The sequence below is a fragment of the Bubalus bubalis genome, chromosome 4, assembly GCF_019923935.1.
Source record: "Bubalus bubalis isolate 160015118507 breed Murrah chromosome 4, NDDB_SH_1, whole genome shotgun sequence".
Taxonomy (NCBI): domain Eukaryota; kingdom Metazoa; phylum Chordata; class Mammalia; order Artiodactyla; family Bovidae; genus Bubalus; species Bubalus bubalis.
Genome location: NC_059160.1, coordinates 125,499,903 through 125,520,242, shown reverse-complemented (window position 1 = coordinate 125,520,242; position 20,340 = coordinate 125,499,903). Strand labels below are relative to the sequence as shown.

Genomic DNA, 20,340 nt, shown 5'->3' with positions numbered 1-20,340 from the left:
AAAGGTTTTGTTTTGTTGCTTTTTGTTCTTAGTATGGCCAGTGCCCTCTGGATTTAAAGTGAAGTCTGTGCCAAAGTTTTAAAATGTGTTTAATAATAACCCTTAGTCACTAGAAAATATACCTTCAAATCTTTCCTTTCTTTGTATCTTTTAAGTCTTTGATAAATATGCACTTTGGACCTGAAAACCCTTCAGGTGATGCCATCATTTCGGGTACCAGTCAATCAATTCAGTGAGGTATCAACCATCTCATTTGACCACATTTACAGGAGCTGCAGAGACCTAGATTCGATCCCTGGATAGGGAAGATCCCCTGGGGAAGGAAATGGCACACCCACTCTAGTGTTCTTGCCTAGAGAATTCCATGGACAGAAGAGCCTGGTGGGCTACAGTTCATGGAGTCACAAAGACTTGGACACGACTGAGGGACTAACACAAGGGAGATACTGACTTAAGTTATAAAAACGGATATAAGTGTTTTGGGGGAGCAGAAAAAATGATAATTTTAGGCTGTCAGGTGCAGCAAGATGAAAGATGTGGAAAATTGGAAAATTTAAATATCGTTTGCCCAGATTTTCTTAACAAATATTTTACCATATTGAGGGCTGGCTGAAATAAAGAATCTCTGTGAGCTTAGCTAGCTCAAGTTGGTCAATGGTACCCATACCTGCTGTGGACAGCTTTAATCTGGATGGAATTTGAAAATCCACCCATTGTCTTTATGATCACCTGCACACACTCCTCTTTTTCTACATTGTGAACAATTTAAAGGAGAGAATACTGGCTTTTTCCTTTGTGAGTGTGAGATCAAAGGTGAAGCTGTTTCCCTCAGACTTTGAAATAGGCACATCTTTTTTTTAGACTAGAGCAGTATTTCTTGAATTTTAATATGACGGGAATCACCTGAGGATCCTGTTACACTGCAGAATCTGATTCAGGTCTAGAGTTGGGCCCGAGATTCTGTATTTTTTTTAAGGGACATATTTTGAAAAGTAAAACCTGTGTATTTTTTCCATTTTCAGGTCCTTTATTCACTGCAAATTGTTTCATAAATTTTTACATCAAAATCTAGAAGAGTTAGCTTCAGACCCTCTGCCCATGAAGATGAAAGATTCCGTGGTAAGACATTTGTGCTGTGTAATGTATGAGGGAGCATCGCTTGGCTTGGTGTGAAGTAAACTGTTGAGCTGCCTGCTCAAGGAAGGCAGATGCTGTGCACACCTGCCACAGGTATTCACTTGATCTAATGCAATTTGCCTGTATATTCAAATGATCCACCTTCAGACAGCTCCACGCACTACAGGCCCCAAATAGCAGGCAGCATGGCCATGAATAAAGCTTGCCCATTAAACGTTCAGCCAAACTGCAGTCCTCTCTGCATCTTCTGCCTCTGTCTCCTGCTGAATTCAAGGCATTCTTTCCTGTGTATTTTGATTCAAGGTTGACATCTGGGCATCCTTTGGGAGGGACCCTTGGGCTTTAGACTTATGGCTAGGATGTTGTGGGCTTCCCAGGTAGTAAAGAACCCACTTGCCAATGCAGGAGACATAAGAGACCTGGGTTCTATCCCTGGGTTTGGAAAATCCCCTGGAGGAGGGCATGGCAACCCACTCTAGTATTCTTGTCTGGAGAATCCCATGGACAGAGGAGCCAGGGTGGGCTATGGTCCATATGATTGCAGAGTCAGACGTGATTGAAGTGACAGCCTGCATGCTAGGATTTTGTGGAAGAGGCCGCCATATTGGTTGGAGCACAGAAGAGGAAAAGGAGGAGGAAATGAAGGAAGAAAGGAAATAAAGGCTGTAAAAGAATAATATTGCTTCTTTGTTCACCAGGGAAATGGCTTGGGGGCAGTTTCAGATACCCTTTGAGCAGGTGTATCTCTTTGGTATCAACTTACAAACCTTAATAGTTTGAAAAGCAAAGCTCATTGATTAGATAATCTCCAACTTGAGTACTGAGCTTGGAGAAGTCTGCTGCCTCCCAGTCTTGCTTTTCCTGTATGTGTTTTTTTTATTTGTTTTTTTCTTTAGGAATAACAGATCAAACGAAAACCATTTAATGGGATATTGATTGCAAGCTCCTCCAGCCAGGAGATGAATCTCATTTGTCCTGGTCTCTGGGCTCTAGTCCATGGGAGCGCAAAGAGTTGGACACAGCTTAGTGACTGAGCACGCACGCATGCACCACAGCACCAGTGCCTCAGGCCTAGTGGGGGCTCAGTGCATTCCACTGAATTTAGATGAGTTAAATTGCAATTCACCATTTTGAGACAATGTGCAAGAATTATAGCCAACACGATAGCATTTAAAAGAATTCATACTCAGACCTCTGTGCCTTTGGGTGTGGTTAGTGTTCAAGCTAAAGCACTGAGCATTGGTTACTTCAGGGAATCAAAACACAAATCACTTACTAGGAATAAGTGTTTGTTAATTATTGAATTTAACGTTTACTTCCAGTTTTATTGAGATGTAATTGACATTCAGCACTGTGTAATTGTGTCATTAATTTTAGGGCTGAGACACGCTTAAAAGCAGGGGGTGAGGTGAAGCTTCCGGGACTGATGAGGTGCCAGCTGACAAAGAAAGAAGACACTTGACATCCAAATGTAGTGTCAACCAGACCTCTGTTATTTATATCAGGAAAATTATAGGCATGAGATCAAACTCACACTCCCAGATTAATTTCTATAGAAGTGATAGGGTGGCCTGAGTCAGCCCAAGAGTTTCCCATGGATATCTGTGAAATAACTACCCCCCCTTGGTTTCATGAATGATGACGATGTTTTCTGATTTATTGCAGTAAAATAATCTGTGAATTACAGTGAAATCCAATGAGAAATTTGCCTAGCATACACAGATAGCATTTCATTAGTATGATTAGCTGTGACAGGTTAGGTGTTGCCTCACTTGATTTTAGTATTATTTGAAATGCTTTGTACAATGTAGAGCACATAACTTGTAGGTGATTTAATATGATGTGTGTGTTCATTTCTCTGAAAAGATTTCTCATCTAATTATAATATTTTAAAGGGACTTTCAGATTCAGCTTTTATAGTTTTTTGTGATGTAATACCATTTATTTCCTAGTGCAAGGAAATTTCCCTCTTGATTTTGTTTCTTTATGTCTCTCTCTGGCTGCCAACTATGGGGTTGCACAGAGTCGGACACGACTGAAGCGACTTAGCAGCAGCAGCTGGCTGTCTTATTCTCTTTCTCTTTCCCTATGCCTGTCTGTCTGTCTGTCTCTTTCTCTTCCTTACATTTTAGTTTATATGAGAAGTCCCTAGGAAACATGATATGCTCAGTTTTCCAGCCCTTCTTCCTATTCTGATTCACTTGCCCTGGGGAATCTACATGTTATGAGACTGTCCACCCAGGTGATTTTGATCAGGTGCCCTACAGGCTGCTTTAAGGGACATTGATCTAGAAATGGAGATACCCAGAGCTCTAGCAGTGGGTTTACTCCATATGAGCAACACAAGTTATGTTCACAAAGTTTATTACCAGAGTTCAGTAGTTAATAAAACGTAAACTTTGCACGAGTGGTTTGCCTGGTTAGTCTTTTTCCGTATGCCTCGTTAGCATGGTCTTTCCATCTTTACCCTCATTTTCATCACTTTCAACACTTTTTCCCATCACATTCAGATTTGTTACTTTTATGACATCTAGAAACAACAAACAAAGTTATCTAAATTTTATGTGTGTTATCCAGATTACTTCTTTTAAACAATTGGTCGTATCATCTAGGTTTTTTGAGTCCAATGCTGTCTAAATCTGCTGGGTTTGTAGTGTTGGACCAGGGCTTCTTAAGTTTCTTTTTAAAGGTTTAGGGCATGAAGTGCTACATAAAATGCCACAGAGACTTTAAAATGTTCAGTGTACTGAGATCTAATATACTTATTAGCTAAACACATATGGGTTCATCATTAAAATAGGCAACAAAACTCTGAGTGTTGTTTTAGAAGTTCTGGCAAGTATAGGTCCTGAAAGAGAAAAAAAAAAGTAGGTTATCGATATGTTATTATATGCACGCAAAATGCATAGAAAGCTTATATCAACTATGATAAGAAAATTCATAAATACCACCAGAGACATAAAAAGTTAGAAAAGCAAAAGCATTTTAACACATTAGAGATAACCGTAGAACACATGATGAAAACATGATTGAACTCACAGTAGTAACAAAACATATCAATTGATAATAGAAATGATTTTAACAAGTAGTATCAGAAATAGAGAAAGCTACAGCAGTCTATTAAAATGTAAATGAAGGCTGAAAGTGGTGATAAACAGATATAACCTGATTTTTCATGAGAAGCCTGAAATTTATTAAATGTCAAATCTCTCTAATAAATTTATGGATTTAATATAGTTCAAAACAGTTCTAAAGGAATTCTATTCAAAACTTGGGGAAATAATTCTAAAGGTTCATTTAGAAGTATAGAAGTTAATAATAGTTTTAAAAATCTGAAAAAGAAGAATAAGAAAGGAATTTAGCACTTTGAGGTGTAAGAGTACATTATAAAGATTGAGTGATCAGAAAAAAATATGCGACTAATCCAAGATTAGAGGGTGGGATTAGTGAATCAGTTAAACACAGAGAGGTGACAAATTATTTATATGACTGTGTGATGTGAGAATTAAATGTCACAATCAAGAATTGATTATTGAATGTATGATACTAAGGTAGTTGTTTAGCAATGGGAAGGAAAAGAGAATTTTATGTGCTAATCCCTCTTTAAACACTAAAGTAAGTTAGAGAAAGGGGAAGAGAGATCAAATGAGACTTTTCCATCTCTGATATTATGGCAGGCTAAATTATTACAATCAGATCCTGTTGATTAATACTTAAAATTCTGAATAAAATATAAAAAACTCTTTTTTAGGAGGATGGGACTAACATATACACACTACTCTATGTAAAACAGATAATAAATAAGGATCTACCATATAGCACAGGGAATGATACTCAATAATTTGTAATAATTTATAAGGGAAAAGAACCTGAAAATGAAGATTTATACTAAATAAAATCACTTTGTGGTACACCTGAAATTAATGTGACATTATAAATTAACTATATTTCAATAAAATAAAAGAAAAAAATCTTTCTTAAGTGTGACTAAAAATTTGATGAAATAATAAGGAATTATTAAGTCAGATGAGTGAACAAGGGAACCTTCATATCTACCTAATCAGGGGACCTTGAGCCTCAGTTTTCAGCCCTCCAGCTGTGGGGAAGAGAAGTGAAAGCTTGCCAAGGTAGCCACAAAGGGGAGATCATTCACTCATCATGCTGGAACACCAAGCCCACTCTCAGCGGAAGGGTGAACCAGAAGGAATCTGTTCCACGCTCCGCTGTGCCAGGGGAATGCAAGCAAATTCTCTCCAGGATTGAACTTAACAGCAACAAAGTAATCATTTCCATGGATTTTCAATACCAATTCTAATATCTGAATTGTACAGTTCAGTTCAGTCGATCAGTTTTGTCTGACTCTTTGTGACCCAATAAATTGCAGCACGCCAGGCCTCCCTGTCCGTCACCAACTCCTGGAGTTCACTCAAACTCTTGTCCATCAAGTCGGTGATGCCATCCAGCCATCTCATCCTCTGTCGTCCCCTTCTCCTCCTGCCCCCAATCCCTCCCAGCATCAGAGTCTTTTTCAATGAGTCAACTCTTTGCATGAGGTGGCCAAAGTATTGGTGTTTCAGCTTTAGCTGTCCTTCCAAAGAACACCCAGGACTGATCTCCTTTAGAATGGACTGGGTGGATCTCCTTGCAGTCCAAGGGACTCTCAGAGAGTCTTCTCCAACACCATAGTTCAAAAGCATCAATTCTTCAGCGCTCAGCCTTCTTCACAGTCCAACTCTCACATCCATACATGACCACTGGAAAAACCGTAGCCTTGACTAGACGGATCTTTGTTGGCAAAGTAATGTCTCTGCTTTTGAATATGCTATCTAGGTTGGTCATAACTTTCCTTCCAAGCAGTAAGCGTCTTTTAATTTCATTGCTGCAGTCACCATCTGTAGTGATTTTGGAACCCCCAAAAATAAAGTCTGATACTGTTTCCACTGTTTCCCCATCTATTTCCCATGAAGTGATGGGACCGGATGCCATGATCTTAGTTTTCTGAATGTTGAGCTTTAAGCCAACTTTTCACTCTCCTCTTTTACTTTCATCAAGAGGCTTTTGAGTTCCTCTTCACTTTCTGTCATAAGGGTGGTGTCATCTGCATATCTGAGGTTATTGATATTTCTCCCAGCAATCTTGATTCCAGCTTGTGCTTCTTCCAGCCCATCGTTTCTCATGATGTACTCTGCATATAAATTACATAAGCAGGGTGACAATATACAGCCTTGACGTACTCCTTTTCCTATTTGGAACCAGTCTGTTGTTCCATGTCCAGTTCTAACTGTTGCTTCCTGACCTGCATACAGGTTTCTCAAGAGGCAGGTCAGGTGGTCTGGTATTCCCATCTCTTGGATAATTTCCCACAGTTTATTGTGATCCACCCAGTCAAAGGCGTTGGCATAGTCAATAAAGCAGAAATAGATGTTTTTCTGGAACTCTCTTGCTTTTTCCATGATCCAGTGGACATTGGCAATTTGATCTCTGGTTCCTCTGCCTTTTCTAAAACCAGCTTGAACATCAGGAAGTTCACGGTTCACATATTGCTGAAGCCTGGCTTGGAGAATTTTGAGCATTACTTTACTAGCGTGTGAGATGAGTGCAGTTGTGCGGTAGTTTGAGCATTCTTTGGCATTGCCTTTCTTTGGGACTGGAATGAAAACTGACCTTTTTCAGTCCTGTGGCCACTGCTGAGTTTTCCAAATTTGCTGGCATATTGAGTGCAGCACTTTCACAGCATCATCTTTCAGGATTTGAAGTAGCTCAACTGGAATTCCATCACCCCCACTAGCTTTGTTCGTAGTGATGTTTTCTAAGGCCCACTTGACTTCACATTCCAGGATGTCTGGCTCTAGGTGAGTGATCACAGCATTGTGATTATCTGGGTCATAAAGATCTTTTTTGTATAGTTCTCCTGTGTATTCTTGCTACCTCTTCTTAATATCTTCTGCTTCTGTTAGGTCCATTTCATTTCTGTCCTTTATCGAGCCCATCTTTGCATGAAATGTTCCCTTGGTACCTCTAATTTTCTTGAAGAGATCTCTAGTCTTTCCCATTCTGTTGTTTTCCTCTATTTCCTTGCACTGATCACTGAGGAAGGCTTTCTTATCTCTTCTTGCTATTCTTTGGAACTCTGCATTCAGATGCTTATATCTTTCCTTTTCTCCTTTGCTTTTCGCTTCTCTTCTTTCCACAGCTATTTGTGCGGCCTCCCCAGACAGCCATTTTGCTTTTTTGCATTTCTTTTCCATGGGGATGGTCCTGATCCCTGTCTCCTGTACAATGTCACGAACCTCCATCCATAGCTCATCAGGTACTCTATCAGATCTAGGCCCTTAAATCTATTTCTCACTTCCACTGTATAATCATAAGGGATTTGATTTAGGTCATACCTGACTGGTCTAGTGGTTTTCCCTACTTTCTTCAATTTCAGTCTGAATTTGGCAATAAGAGGTTCATGATCTGAGCCACAGTCAGCTCCTGGTCTTGTTTTTGCTGACTGTATAGAGCTTCTCCATCTTTGGCTGCAAAGAATATAATCAATCTGATTTTGGTGTTGACCATCTGGTGATGTCCATGTATAGAGTCTTCTCTTGTATTGTTGGAAGAGGGTGTTTGCTATGACCAGTGCATTTTCTTGGCAAAACTCTAGTAGTCTTTGCCCTGCTTCACTCCGTATTCCAAGGCCAAATTTGCCTGTTACTCTAGGTGTTTCTTGACTTCCTACTTTTGCATTCCAGTCCCCTATAATGAAAATGAAATCTTTTTTGGGTATTAGTTCTAAAAGGTCTTGTAGGTCTTCATAGAACCGTTCAATGTCAGCTTCTTCAGTGTTACTGGTTGGGGCATAGACTTGGATTACTGTGATATTGAATGGTTTGCCTTGGAAACGAACAGAGATCATTCTGTCTCTCATTCTGTACATTATAAATATACTTAAATTATTTGGAAAGTGCTTTTACATCATTTAACTGAATTAAAATGTAAAATCTATTTAGGAGCAAAGGAAGAAAGTAAATGCAGAAGAGGCCTCTGTCTGGCCTAGGCTGTGCACACATTAAAATACAAGCCATGGCAAAGCCCAGTGGAGATTATTAGCACTTTACCCGTCTTTATTAGACCTGGGCATCTCGCATCTGATCTGCGATTGTCAAGAAGAATTTTATGCTTCTTACACGTGTAAAAAATCTTCTCTCCCTGGCTAGTGGATAGGGGCATGCTGCTGCTAAGTCGCTTCAGTCGTGTCTGACTCTGTGCGACCCCATAGACAGCAGCCCACCAGGCTCCCCCATCCCTGGGATTCTCCAGGCAAGAACACTGGAGTGGGTTGCCATTTCCTTCTCCAATGCATGAAAGTGAAAAGTGAAAGTGAAGTCACTCAGTCGCGTCCAACCCTCAGCGACCCCATGGACTGCAGCCTTCCAGGCTCCTCCGTCCATGGGATTTTCCAGGCAAGAGTACTGGAGTGGGGTGCCATTGCCTTCTCATGGCAGACTGCATTTCCTCTTGCCCCCTTCTGCCTTAGTTTCCCTGATATTCCCCACATGGGAGGTGCTAAACGGTCCATCCAACGTGTGCCATTGGGAATAGATCAGGTAAGTGACGGTCTGAAGATGTAGTGTATCCAGGGGTTAAGATCCTGTCACCCGATTTACCTGGCGACCCAAGGTTGCTGAGAGAAGCACAGAAGAGCAAACTGTACAGTTGTTTTGTGTTTACAGAAGGATATCTTAAAATCGGATCTCATCATCTGCTCGGTGGCTGCTGTTCTGTCCTTTGCCGTCAGTGCCAGCACTGTGTTCCTGTCCTTGCGAGTATGTATCCATTTGGCTTTGCACTCTTCCCCTCTCCTCATTGTCTGTAATAAGCAGAGCCCACTGTGCAGCTCCAGGCTATTGATAGGTTAGTGGAGCCAGAGAAAGAATAGAAAAGAATAGAGAGCATGGAGGAATATATCCAGGTGTGTTGAGTTATGTCTGAGATGAGTTTTGGGCCACAACACAGAGTTGATCCAGATGTTTTACCCTTACTGTTTCCCATCCAGGGAATTGTTTGGTTAGCATATCTTGTAGAATCCACCATGAGGATGGTCAACAGTCATAAGACAGGATCACAGCTCGCTGCTAAGAGTGGAGAAGGGAGGACTCACCAAATCAGGAATGAGATGGAAGTCACAGAGCCAAAAAGATTATCGGAACATAATTTTCAGTTGGAAAAACAACAGTATAGTGAGCCAGATGGGATTTTTTGGCTAGAGGTTCTTGCGGACAGTTGCTGTCTCACTTTTCTATCAGAGAAGAAAAGTCTGTTAGCTAAATTTGTTATTCTCCATCTCATCTTTAAAAAAAATAACAACAAGCAAGAAAAAGTATTCTAATGGGCAGAATACCTCAGCCTCTTGTGCACTCTGTCTTGGTGGTTCTCAACGCAGAGACCAGTTTCAAGGGCTATGGGAGAAATTTTCAGAGGCCTGAAGCAAGAGCTGAGTTTAGCTGTGTGTGCTTTAGGAGGAGCAGGGAAGGTTCTGGATTGTTGACAGGCATCCTTCCCCACACTCCCAGCTACACACTGACTCTTATCTTCTGTTGCAGCCCTTTCTCAGCATTGTGCTCTTTGCCCTGGCTGGAGCCGTGGGGTTTGTAACCCACTACCTGCTCCCCCAGCTGCGCAAGCATCACCCGTGGATGTGGATTTCACACCCCATCCTTAAAAACAGAGAGTATCAGCAACGGGAAGTGAGAGGTGAGTAAGGGATCCCTCATACAAATAGGGTGTGGTGAGAGGTCTGCTTTATACTGAGAGTGTGCACAGCTGTGCAAATGCACTTAATGCTGTGGAAATGTACCCTTAAATATGGTGATGTACAGATTACTGTATGTGTGTGTATATGTTGTGTTAGTCACTCAGTTGTGTCCGACTTTTTGCAACCCAATGGACTGTAGCCTGCCAGTCTTCTCTATCCGTGGGATTCTCTCCAGGCGAGAATACTAGAGTGGGTTGCCGTTCCCTTTTCTAGGGGATCATCCCGACCCAGGGATCAAACCTAGGTCTACTGCATTGCAGACAAATTCTTTACCATCTGAGCCACCAGGGAAGTGTGTATTTCACTACAGTAGATAAAGGAGAGCCTGTGTACCTTGAAGTGTACAGTAATGTTCCCAGAACAAGAAAGTTGACGTGGGGTGAATTAGAAGTCTGTTTTATGAAAATGATTGGTTGTTATTGTTGAGGAAAATTTCATTTATATCATTCAGACCTGAACATTATACTGTTCCACTTTCAGCTGATGGGGGACCAAGAATAGCATGACTCAACTTGCCTTGTCATCTTCCACAAAACCAGAGATGGGATGTAGCAGAGGCTGACCTTTGAATTTTGATCCATGAACCCTTGAAATTTTGTTGAATTTGCAGTGCTCACCTAGAACTAGACCCACAGCCCGACCTGGACTTGACTGAGCAGTTTCCATGGCTGACTCTGGCCACCATTAAGTAACAGTCTGGTCATTACATTAAGTAATGACCCTAACAGTGTTTGAGCTTCTAAGTAAAAAAGTCAGAAATTTCCCTGTTAGGTCTCTCCAAGCTCTGATTGAACAGATGGCAGATGGATTGATTTATCCCCATTTTCAGACATATTGGACAGTTTATAGCTATAGTTTGTAACTAACCCATGATGATAAGTCCATCATGGGTTGCTAGATGCACAGAACCATCTAGCTCACTGTAATTTCTCCATTGTTAAATGAGTCATCTAGTCATCTCCACCTTCAGACATGAGGGTATATGAATAACACCAAGGTTTGCTGACTCAAACTCATAGTTTTCTGACTCAAGGTTTGCTGGACTCCGCCAGGTTTGTCATCAATAACTCCAGTAGACTAGTACTGAAATGATTTAGTGTTGTTTTGAAGACTCTGAAGAACTCAGGTACCACAGTCCCTTATGTTTCCATTGCGGAAAGAATTTAGCAAAAGGCAAAGAGATAAGAAGTGGTTTATTAGAATAGGATGCTTGTGAGGGTTACAGGTGAGTAGGCGAGAGGATGCCATGGCCAGAACTTACTGGGCTACAGTTTTAAAGTCAAAGGAAAAGTGGAGAGGGTAGAAGATCTTCTTTGTTATTCTTGAGTAGATGCCATGCTTCCATCATCAGTTCCTCCCGCAGGTTGGGCAGGGGAGTTTTCTTGTCCCTACTAGGGACACAAATGATTGCTTTTTGTGTGTACAGAGAGCATGGCCTAACTTTCTGAGCTCCCTGGGCAGGCTGTGGGTCTCAGGCCTCCATTGTTTTATTGTTTGGGGGCAAGTCTCATGATTCTGTTGCATGGTTTTGTTGCTGAACAAGCCTGCTTGGTTTTGTGGTTAAGCAAACCTGCGTTCTTGAGTGATTGTTAATTTACAGGGGTCTCCCATATTTTTTTACTTACAATCCCCTAGTGAGATGAACCATTTAAGTACCCACTTCATCCCTTCACTCTTTTCTTATCAGTATGACCAAAGTAAAAGGGCAGAGGGGAATTAATTTAAGAAGAAATAAATAATCACTTATGATGCTGCCAGGAATAGAGACCATGTCTGAGTGGCTGCCAGCAGCTGCCTTAACTTGAAACAGTGGCTTCAATAAAACGGGGTTTGCTTAGAGGAGAGACATGGCCTAAGGGACCTGCTGCCAGCGTGGGGTTTAGAAGGCGGTGCAGGCAGCTCAGACTGTCCTGCCTTTGGGCGTTTGTTATTCCCACGTACAGCATCAGTGGCTCGCCAGAGATCAAGCGGCATAATATGGATTTTAAATGCTGTGTTCAATCTTGTGTGCTGCTGCTGCTACATAAATGCAAATTATTATCAGTAATATAAAAATTGAAGAAAGATGAGCTCAGAGTAGGTGCAGTTGATAATGGTCAGCTCACGTTACGTCCACCTAGATGGAAAGTGAAGGAAGGCAGCAGCGTTGGTCACTCAGTCATGTCCAACTCTTTGCAACCCAATGGACTGTGTAGCTCACCAGGCTCCTGTCTCTGTCCATGGAATTCTCCAGACAAGAATACTGGAGTGGGTTGCCATTCCTTTCTCCAGGGGATCTTCCTGACCCAGGGATCAATCCCAGGTCTCCCTCATCGCAGGCAGATTCTTTACTGTCTGAGCGGTCCATCCAAACCAGTGCCTGCATGTGGGTCAGTCAAGCAACATGAAGAAAAGACGAGTTTCTTTAGAACTTCTGCAGTGTCAGGGTCGCATTTGCCTTTCGTTTCCTTATTATTGAAAGACTAGGTTTTGTTGACATTAGTGGAGTATTGTTTCGGCCTCAGTGGTAAGCAGTTGATGGTTTGGGGACAGAGTTCAGCTGTCAGCTGCCAACCTCAGACTCCCACTCTCTCCAGCAAGCCATGGAATTTTTATCAGGTGCCCCCTGGGGTTCTCCTAGACTGCTGATAAATTTAAAACAATGCAGAAGTAAAATAATTGGGGAAAGATTAAAAAACAAAACAAAACACTAGTATTTTTAGTTTTAAATACTGTGGATTAATGTTAGTAGAGGACCTTTCTACCAAGAAGGGGGAGTACATTATTTCCCGAGTCTCCTAAGAATTTCTCCATCCCTTTGAGGAGATGTGAAGAATATATTTTTAATCCCCACTGAATTGATGAAAAAAAATTCAGTGGGATGGTTTTGGGGAAATGAGCTAAACATTTTAAAAAATTGAATTAGACTTTGTATCAAATGAAAATCCAGATGGATTAAAGATTTAAATTGTTTTAAAGAAAGAAAAGAACCAGAATAGCACTGCAAAAAATATAGGTCAAGTTATATAATCTTAGTTAGGGAAAGAGAAAAAGAATTTTTCAAACATGATTCCAAACTCAAAAATCACCAAAGAAACAACTGAAAAATTGTATTCCTTGAAATATATGAGCTTTATTATTGTGATTCCTGAACGTTCCCACCTTGTATTTCTCTAAGATGTTTACCATGATATTGAACCTGGTAATAGTTATTAAGCAGTTCAAACATATTTATGGACACTGTCACATGCCAAGGACCATGTGAATGCTGATGAAGCACTTGGGAGCGAGGCCAGCACGATCTCACCCCAGGACAAAAGAAAGGGGGAACACTTTGGCCAGGAGGAGATCCTGAACTCCTATAAGGCAGGCAGTGCCTCACCATGGAAGCCTCCGCTTCTCAAACTTTGTTCTCTTAAGTGTCTGCTTTTGTTATTTATGTCAATGATCAGAGATGTTGCCTGAATCTCCTGAGTGGCTTCTATGAACAGAGTACAGTGCTAAATGTCAAATATGAGGAAGAAAGACAGCCCTGGACCCCTGGCTGTGCTAAAGAGATGAACATTCATCACACAGATTAATATATTTGTAAGGTGTTTAAAGTCCAGTGAAGGAAAAGTATAGGGGGCTAGGAGGGAGTTATAAAGGGATCTTAATTTAGATTTGAGGGGAAAAGAAAGGCTTCTTTGAGAAAGCACAACTAATTAAAGCCTGAAAGATAACGAGGGGGTTAGCCCTCAAAATGGGGGAGAAAAAGCCACAGGCTCACTTTGAATTGGCGTATTTGGGAATGGGAATGTTGTGAGAACCTTGGGTTTATCTGAAACAGAATTTTAGGCTCTGAGTGGTGGGGTGGTGTGATTTGCTTTACATTTAAGAATAATGATTCAATTCCTGCTACTGATTTGGGTAGCTAAACCTGTTTTTTAAGAGAATAAACCTTGACATGTATACATTTTAGTGGTAAGGATTTGGCCCAGCAAGAAAGATGAGAGTGAGAAATGCTCATAGGAAAAGCAGCTGCTTATAACAAGGGGGCACCACCAGCTGGGATGCAGTGAATCTATTTCTCAGGGCCTCTCTGCCTTACATGCCTTGGTGTGACCAGGCGAGTTGAACCCGAGGTGCACCCCTATAAATATGTCGCTACAAAGCAGGAAGCCTCATGTTCGTGAAGCTTGTTAGTCATAATTCAAGATTTGAATTGGAACAAATTGTCTTCCTTTTATCTTTTATCCTAAAGATAAAAACATCCTGAGAATTTTTTTTATTAACTTTTAATTATTAAGAGGCTCTAGTTTTAGTAACATAAACATCTAAATAAAACACAACCTGAAAAGCATTCAGTCAAGATAAATCACATGTAAATTTGTAAGTGGTGGAGTTAGTTTGCGTTCTTTTTCTCAAGGGCCTAATATTTCAGGGAAAAGAGAAATAATAATGTTAAAAATATATCTTTTTATAGTCTCTTTGCGTATTTGGAACATTACAGAAAGACAGTTATAAACTATCATTGCAAAGATTTTCTTTTTAATTTGACTTTGTGTGAATACTGAGACAATCTGGGGACTTAACGTATTTATCATGTTACTGCCTTTGTAAGCTTTTCGTCTTGTTAGCTTTTCATGGCCACTCTCATGATGAAGGATTAACTTTAATCTTTCAGAATTCAGAATTCTGGATTGCACTTGTGTTTTAACTTTCTCCTACATTATTATTCATGTTTATATTTGCTTCCCTTCTACTTCCAAATAGAAACATCCAGTACATTTACCTGTTAAACATTTTCTACAATCTAGAGATTGTAGCCTTTCACTGGAATAATTGAACTTGGTAGAAGGATTCTAGAGATATATAAGAAGGAGCATGAAATTGATTTGCCTTCGGTTCAGCTTCAATGAGCAGTAGTAGCAGGACTTGAAGTCGGGAGTATGGCATTGGTGGCCTCAGGGGCTCACTATCCACTGTGTCCTTCCTAGATATTTATTTGAACTCCCTTTCCACATCCTTTTCCATTCCCACTTTGACTCGATGTTATCTGGAATACCAACCATGGAACCCCTGCCCTGGGGTGAATCATCACCTAAAATGTTTTCCTCTTTACATGTAGTATGTATACCCACGCTTGCTGGTATATGCAGACCGTGTAAAATGTATTCACAGTCCCTGCAACTAGAGATTCAGAATTAATCAGTGGGAGGCATGTGGAGCTTCTGTATCACATTGAGATGTCAGCTGTTGTCACTTTCAATTCCCTGGCAGCACCTCAGGTAGTAAGCTAGAGCTGAATTATGCAGTGCAACCAGTCTTTTTTTTTTTTTTTTTTAATTCTAGGGGTGCTATTAAATAGTAAAGGTTTTTGCAACTTATGAATGAATTGATTTCTAGTCCTCTTGAAATTCTTTTTATCCTTCAGAAGTCCAGCAGACAACTGTTTTGCAGCTATCATCTTGCTTCTAAGTAGAGACCCAGTTATTAAAGACCTGGGACCTTACCTGTTCATATATGTTATTTTGGCCATATTGAATGCTAGTCCTACAAGCTTGCTGTTCTAAAGGCAGACAGCAGACGAGTGCTTACAATCCAAGACTTTTACAGCCTGACTCTCTTAGCTACATGCCTTACAGTCTTGTCTTTGATGTAGTTTCATACATATGCACAGAAGGTTAATATCTTACTAAATAAGTACTTCTGCTCTCAAATATTTGGAAAGACGTGGATGATGAATTCAGAGCTTATTAGTGATTTCTATATTATTTGATATTCATTGCTTTGTGTGTTTCTAGAATGGATAAACTGAAATTTATGGCAAACCCATATTTATTATCATTATCTGCAGTAAATCCTTGCGCACTGCAATGGGATTGTCTGCCTACACTCAATCAGCTTTATGCCCACTTACTGGAATATATCATCTACTGAAATTAAATGTGACAAGCATTTGAAAATCTGGATCATACTCCCCTATCCACATGGCACCCAGGTCACTCTTGGGTGATGAGCCACTGAAACATTTCTTTTAATTCAGATATTTTTCTAACTGCACTGCAGGATGAGATTGGCTTATATTTCTCTTAATTTACATATTTTTACAGGAATCTAGCTAAGGTTGTCATGTTTCTCTGAGTTGGTGACAAATGTTAATAGAACTCTGTAAATGTATTTTTATAAGCAAGCTGAATTGCATTTGATGTGATAGCCTCAATCTGACATTGTTGATGTTTTATAAATTGAGCAATCAGAAAAAATAATTTTGTATAGAAGGAAACCTAGCTCTAATTGATTACACTTTATGAGAGATTAAAATAGGAAATGTTGTTTAATATGTTACTGTTAGACAGCTTTTTGTTTTTGTAATCAAAAAAGCAATTCCAAGAGGCTGCTTTTTTTAAAAACCCCTCTTTTCATTTTAAATATTCAGAGTTGCCCCCAACCACCAAAATAAGATGATAAATGAGCATTTATTGAACCTTAACTCAAGGCCAGGCATTATGCTAGGTGCTTGAAATACTGAACTGATTAAGACATAGCACCTACTCTTGACAAACTCACAGTCTAATGGGAAGATTAGTATATTTAAATGAATATTTACTCTGGTGTGATAGGTACTATAATTATAAAATTCACAGTGTACAGTAATGGCTCCAAGAAATAACATATCCTGCTTCAAAACCAAAGGTAATATACAGCGTGCAAGCCGAAAGTGGGCTGCGTGGTTTATAAAGAATTTTAAAATAGTAACAAGTCCAATTAAAAGTTGGACTCTGTTTCGCTGCCATTATGCTGACGGTTGTAAGCAGCGTTAGCGATAAAGCCTCTTCCTACTGGGATGGACTGCAAATGCCCTGCCCTGGCCGCCACTGGGATGGACTGCAAATGCCCTGCCCTGGCCGCCACTGGGATGGACTGCAAATGCCCTGCCCTGGCCGCCACTGGGATGGACTGCAAATGCCCTGCCCTGGCCGCCACTGGGATGGACTGCAAATGCCCTGCCCTGGCCGCCACTGGGATGGACTGCAAATGCCCTGCCCTGGCCGCCACTGGGATGGACTGCAAATGCCCTGCCCTGGCCGCCACTGGGATGGACTGCAAATGCCCTGCCCTGGCCGCCACTGGTCCTGGCTGTGCTGGGAGCGCTGAGGGCTTGAGGAGACGGCCAAGAAGAGCTCCAGATGCCAAGCTGACATATTTTGTAAAAAGATGAGGAATTTCTCAGGTAGGAAATTCGGAAGGATATTCCAAGAAGGCACCAAGCACATATATAAAGACATATAAAACAGCATGCTTGACTGCAGTTTGGGGGAAATAGCAGTCATTTTCAATAGATGCTGATGACCCATTCCATATCCATATGGGAAAAATATCAGTCTCAACCATCATCTTGTAAGATAGTGTATTATACACAATGCCCAGCTCTAAATAGCATGCAGATCTAAATGTAAAATTTAAAACAATTATAGTTTTAGAGGAAAGTAGAAGATGGTCATGGCCTTTGTCTTTTGAATGGAACACAAAAATCTTTAAAAGGAAAACTAGATGAGAACCTGGAGCATATTAAAACTAAGTATTTCTCTTTTATAAGAGATACTATTAGGAGAGTTAAAAAGCATCTCACAAAATGGGAAAAGATTTTTCCCATTGCTTATATGTGAGTAAAACTTGATGCTTAAGATGTATGCAGAACTCTTAAAATTATGAAGGAAAGACATATAATCCAGTAGGAAAAAGAACCAGGCAATGGCCATGAAAAACTGCTTCAGCAGAGTATATATCCAAATGGTCAGTGAGCACATGAAAAGGCACTCAGCTGTGTTAGTCATTAAGAAAATGCGTAATAAAACCATAACATGATACCACTATACACCCACCAGTGCAGCTAGAATGAAGGAGGAGAAAATGTTCTGACAAGGATGTGGAGCAAGTGGAAGGAAAGCTTTGTATTGTTTGTGGGTATATAAATTGTCTCAGTACCATTGAAAAGTTGGCAACACCTCCTGGAGCTTTCTATGTGCACACTTAATAAGCTAGTGATTCCATGCCTACATACATACTCCACAGAAATGTCCCATGTTTATCAAAAGATATGTAAAAAATGTTCATAGCAGCACTCTTCACAATAGAAACTAACCAAATGCCCATGAACAGTACCTTGGAAAAAAGCTATATATTCATTAAGTAGATGACTCTATGGCAGTGAGAATGAACAAATGACAACCGCACTCAAAAATGTGGAGGAGTCTCACAACTCTGCTGAGCAAAAGACACATAAGAATAGTAGGCAAAATAAGCAATGCTGTTCAGGGATTAGGCAGTGGTTACCTTGTGGGGTGGTGACTATAGGCAGGCATGGGGTGCTTTGAGGCTGTTTCTTAAGCCAAGTACTAGACACAGCTCTGTGTGTGTGTGTTTTATGCATGTTTCTGTGTATAAAAGAGATAAATGAAAAGGTTTTTAAAAAAATCCAGCATTGATAATCCAGAGAGTCAGTTCAGTATAGGATGTAAGTGGAAAATTGATAGACGGTGAATCCATAGAGTTACATAGCAGCATATTATGAAATGCCTATATGCCATATTAAGGTACTTGGGGTGTATAGATAGACACAGTGGAGAACAATGAAGACTATGAAATATACGGTGGCTAAATGTACATTTCAAAGAGTTCTTTGATGGCAACAGGATGGAAAAACAGATGGTGTGTAAAGAAACTGGAGCCCAGGAGATCATCCATTCATTTACTCAGCACGTATTATTGAAGGATTACTGTGTCAACATGGGGAATGTGGTAATGAACAAGACAAAGTCCTTGCCCTTGGAAGCTTACCCTGTAGTGGAGAAAGCAGAAAACAAATAACACACAAATAAAGACACAAACAAAGTATCAAATTGAGCCGTTTTATAAAGAAAAGTTCATCAGACTAAAGAAATTGTGATACAAGGAGGCCGTTTTGGACGTGGTAGTAAGAAAGGGACCTACGAAGGGTGCGGTGCTTGAGCAGACTTCCAAGGGGCGAGTGAGTGAGTTATAAAAATATCTGAAGAGGAGAGTCCTAGGCAGAATGGACAGCAGATGCAAAACTTCTGAAAGAGAACAAGCTTGGTGTATGTAATATTCAAGGAGGATCACCAAGGATGAGAATGCATAATGGAGAAAGTGGTTGGAAATAAGATCAAAAAGGTAACAAAGTGCCAAATTATAAGGGTCTTCTAAAACATGGTAAGGACATTGGATTTTCTGTTAGTCAAGAGATAGGAGGAGGCTAAATATCATGGCTGCTGCTGCTGCTGCTAAGTCTCTTCAGTCATGTCCAACTCTGTGCAACCCCATAGACAGCAGCCCACCAGGCTCCCCCATCCCTGGGATTCTCCAGGCAAGAACACTGGAGTGGGTTGCCATTTCCTTCTCCAATGCATGAAAGTGAAAAGTGAAAGTGAAGTCTCTCAGTCGTGTCCGACTCTAGCAACCCCATGGACTGCAGCCTGCCAGGCTCTTCTGTCCATAGGATTTTATAGGCAAAAGTAACTGGAGTGGGGTGCCATTGCCTTCTCTGAAATATCATGGCAGATACCTGCAAATCTTGATGGGTTAGCAAAATAAAAGCATATGTTTTGTTCATGCAAAGTCCAATGGGATGTGATCAGAAGGTTTTTCCTAGTCATTGTCCCTATCATAGTGGAGGGTCATGATCACTTAGGTATGATATTTCTTCAATATTTGGAAGCCTCATCTTACGGTTTCAGGGTTACTCTAGAATGTTGACATTCTTGTGCTGGCAGATAGAAGGAAGAAGATGCATGGAGGATCATGCACCTAGTACCTAGCCAGTTGACTTGGAAATGACACACTTCTGCTCTCATTTTTTGGGCAAGAATGAGCCACATGATCCTCTCATATGCAAGGAATAACCAGGAAATGGTATCCCCAGCTGCGCAGCCACTTACCAGCATCAGTTCCATGAAAAAGGGGAGTGTGAATCTTTGGGGATCAACTAAATAAAATTTGACCCAGGATTTTTATCATAATTAGGATGAAAAGCCATGGGAGAGAGATGCTTCTGCTGCTGCTAAGTTGCTTCAGTCATGTCTGACTCTGTGCAACCCCATAGAGGCAGCCCACCAGGCCTCCTCTGTCCATAGGGTTCTCTAGGCAAGAGTACTTGGAGTGGGTTGCCATTTCCTTCTCCAATGGAGACAGGTGAATAGGGTATTAACAATGTCTTAAAAATACCTCTGGCTGCTAATTGGATTATAAATTGTGGGTCTGGGGACATTAAAAGAAGCAAGGAGTCCAGTTTTAAGGAAGTAGGTGAGAAATGATGATGACTTGGTGTGATGGTAGCACAAGAGGAGAAATATGGTTAAATCTGGGATAGATCTTGAAGACAGAGCCAGTAAGATTTGCTTATGGGTTGGAGGTGTAAGATC

General features: G+C 40.7%; 1 protein-coding gene across 2 annotated transcripts in view; it reads left to right on the top strand.

Moving 5' to 3' along the window:
* PCNX2 (pecanex 2) overlaps positions 1–20,340 on the top strand; it is a 292,933-nt gene that overhangs the window by 120,955 nt on the left and 151,638 nt on the right. For both annotated transcript variants that reach the window (XM_025284518.3, XM_044942027.2), the window contains 3 exons: positions 1,023–1,119; positions 8,856–8,948; positions 9,726–9,876. In XM_025284518.3, coding sequence (XP_025140303.3) covers positions 1,023–1,119; positions 8,856–8,948; positions 9,726–9,876 — 341 coding nt within the window. The remainder of the gene's footprint in view (positions 1–1,022; positions 1,120–8,855; positions 8,949–9,725; positions 9,877–20,340) is intronic.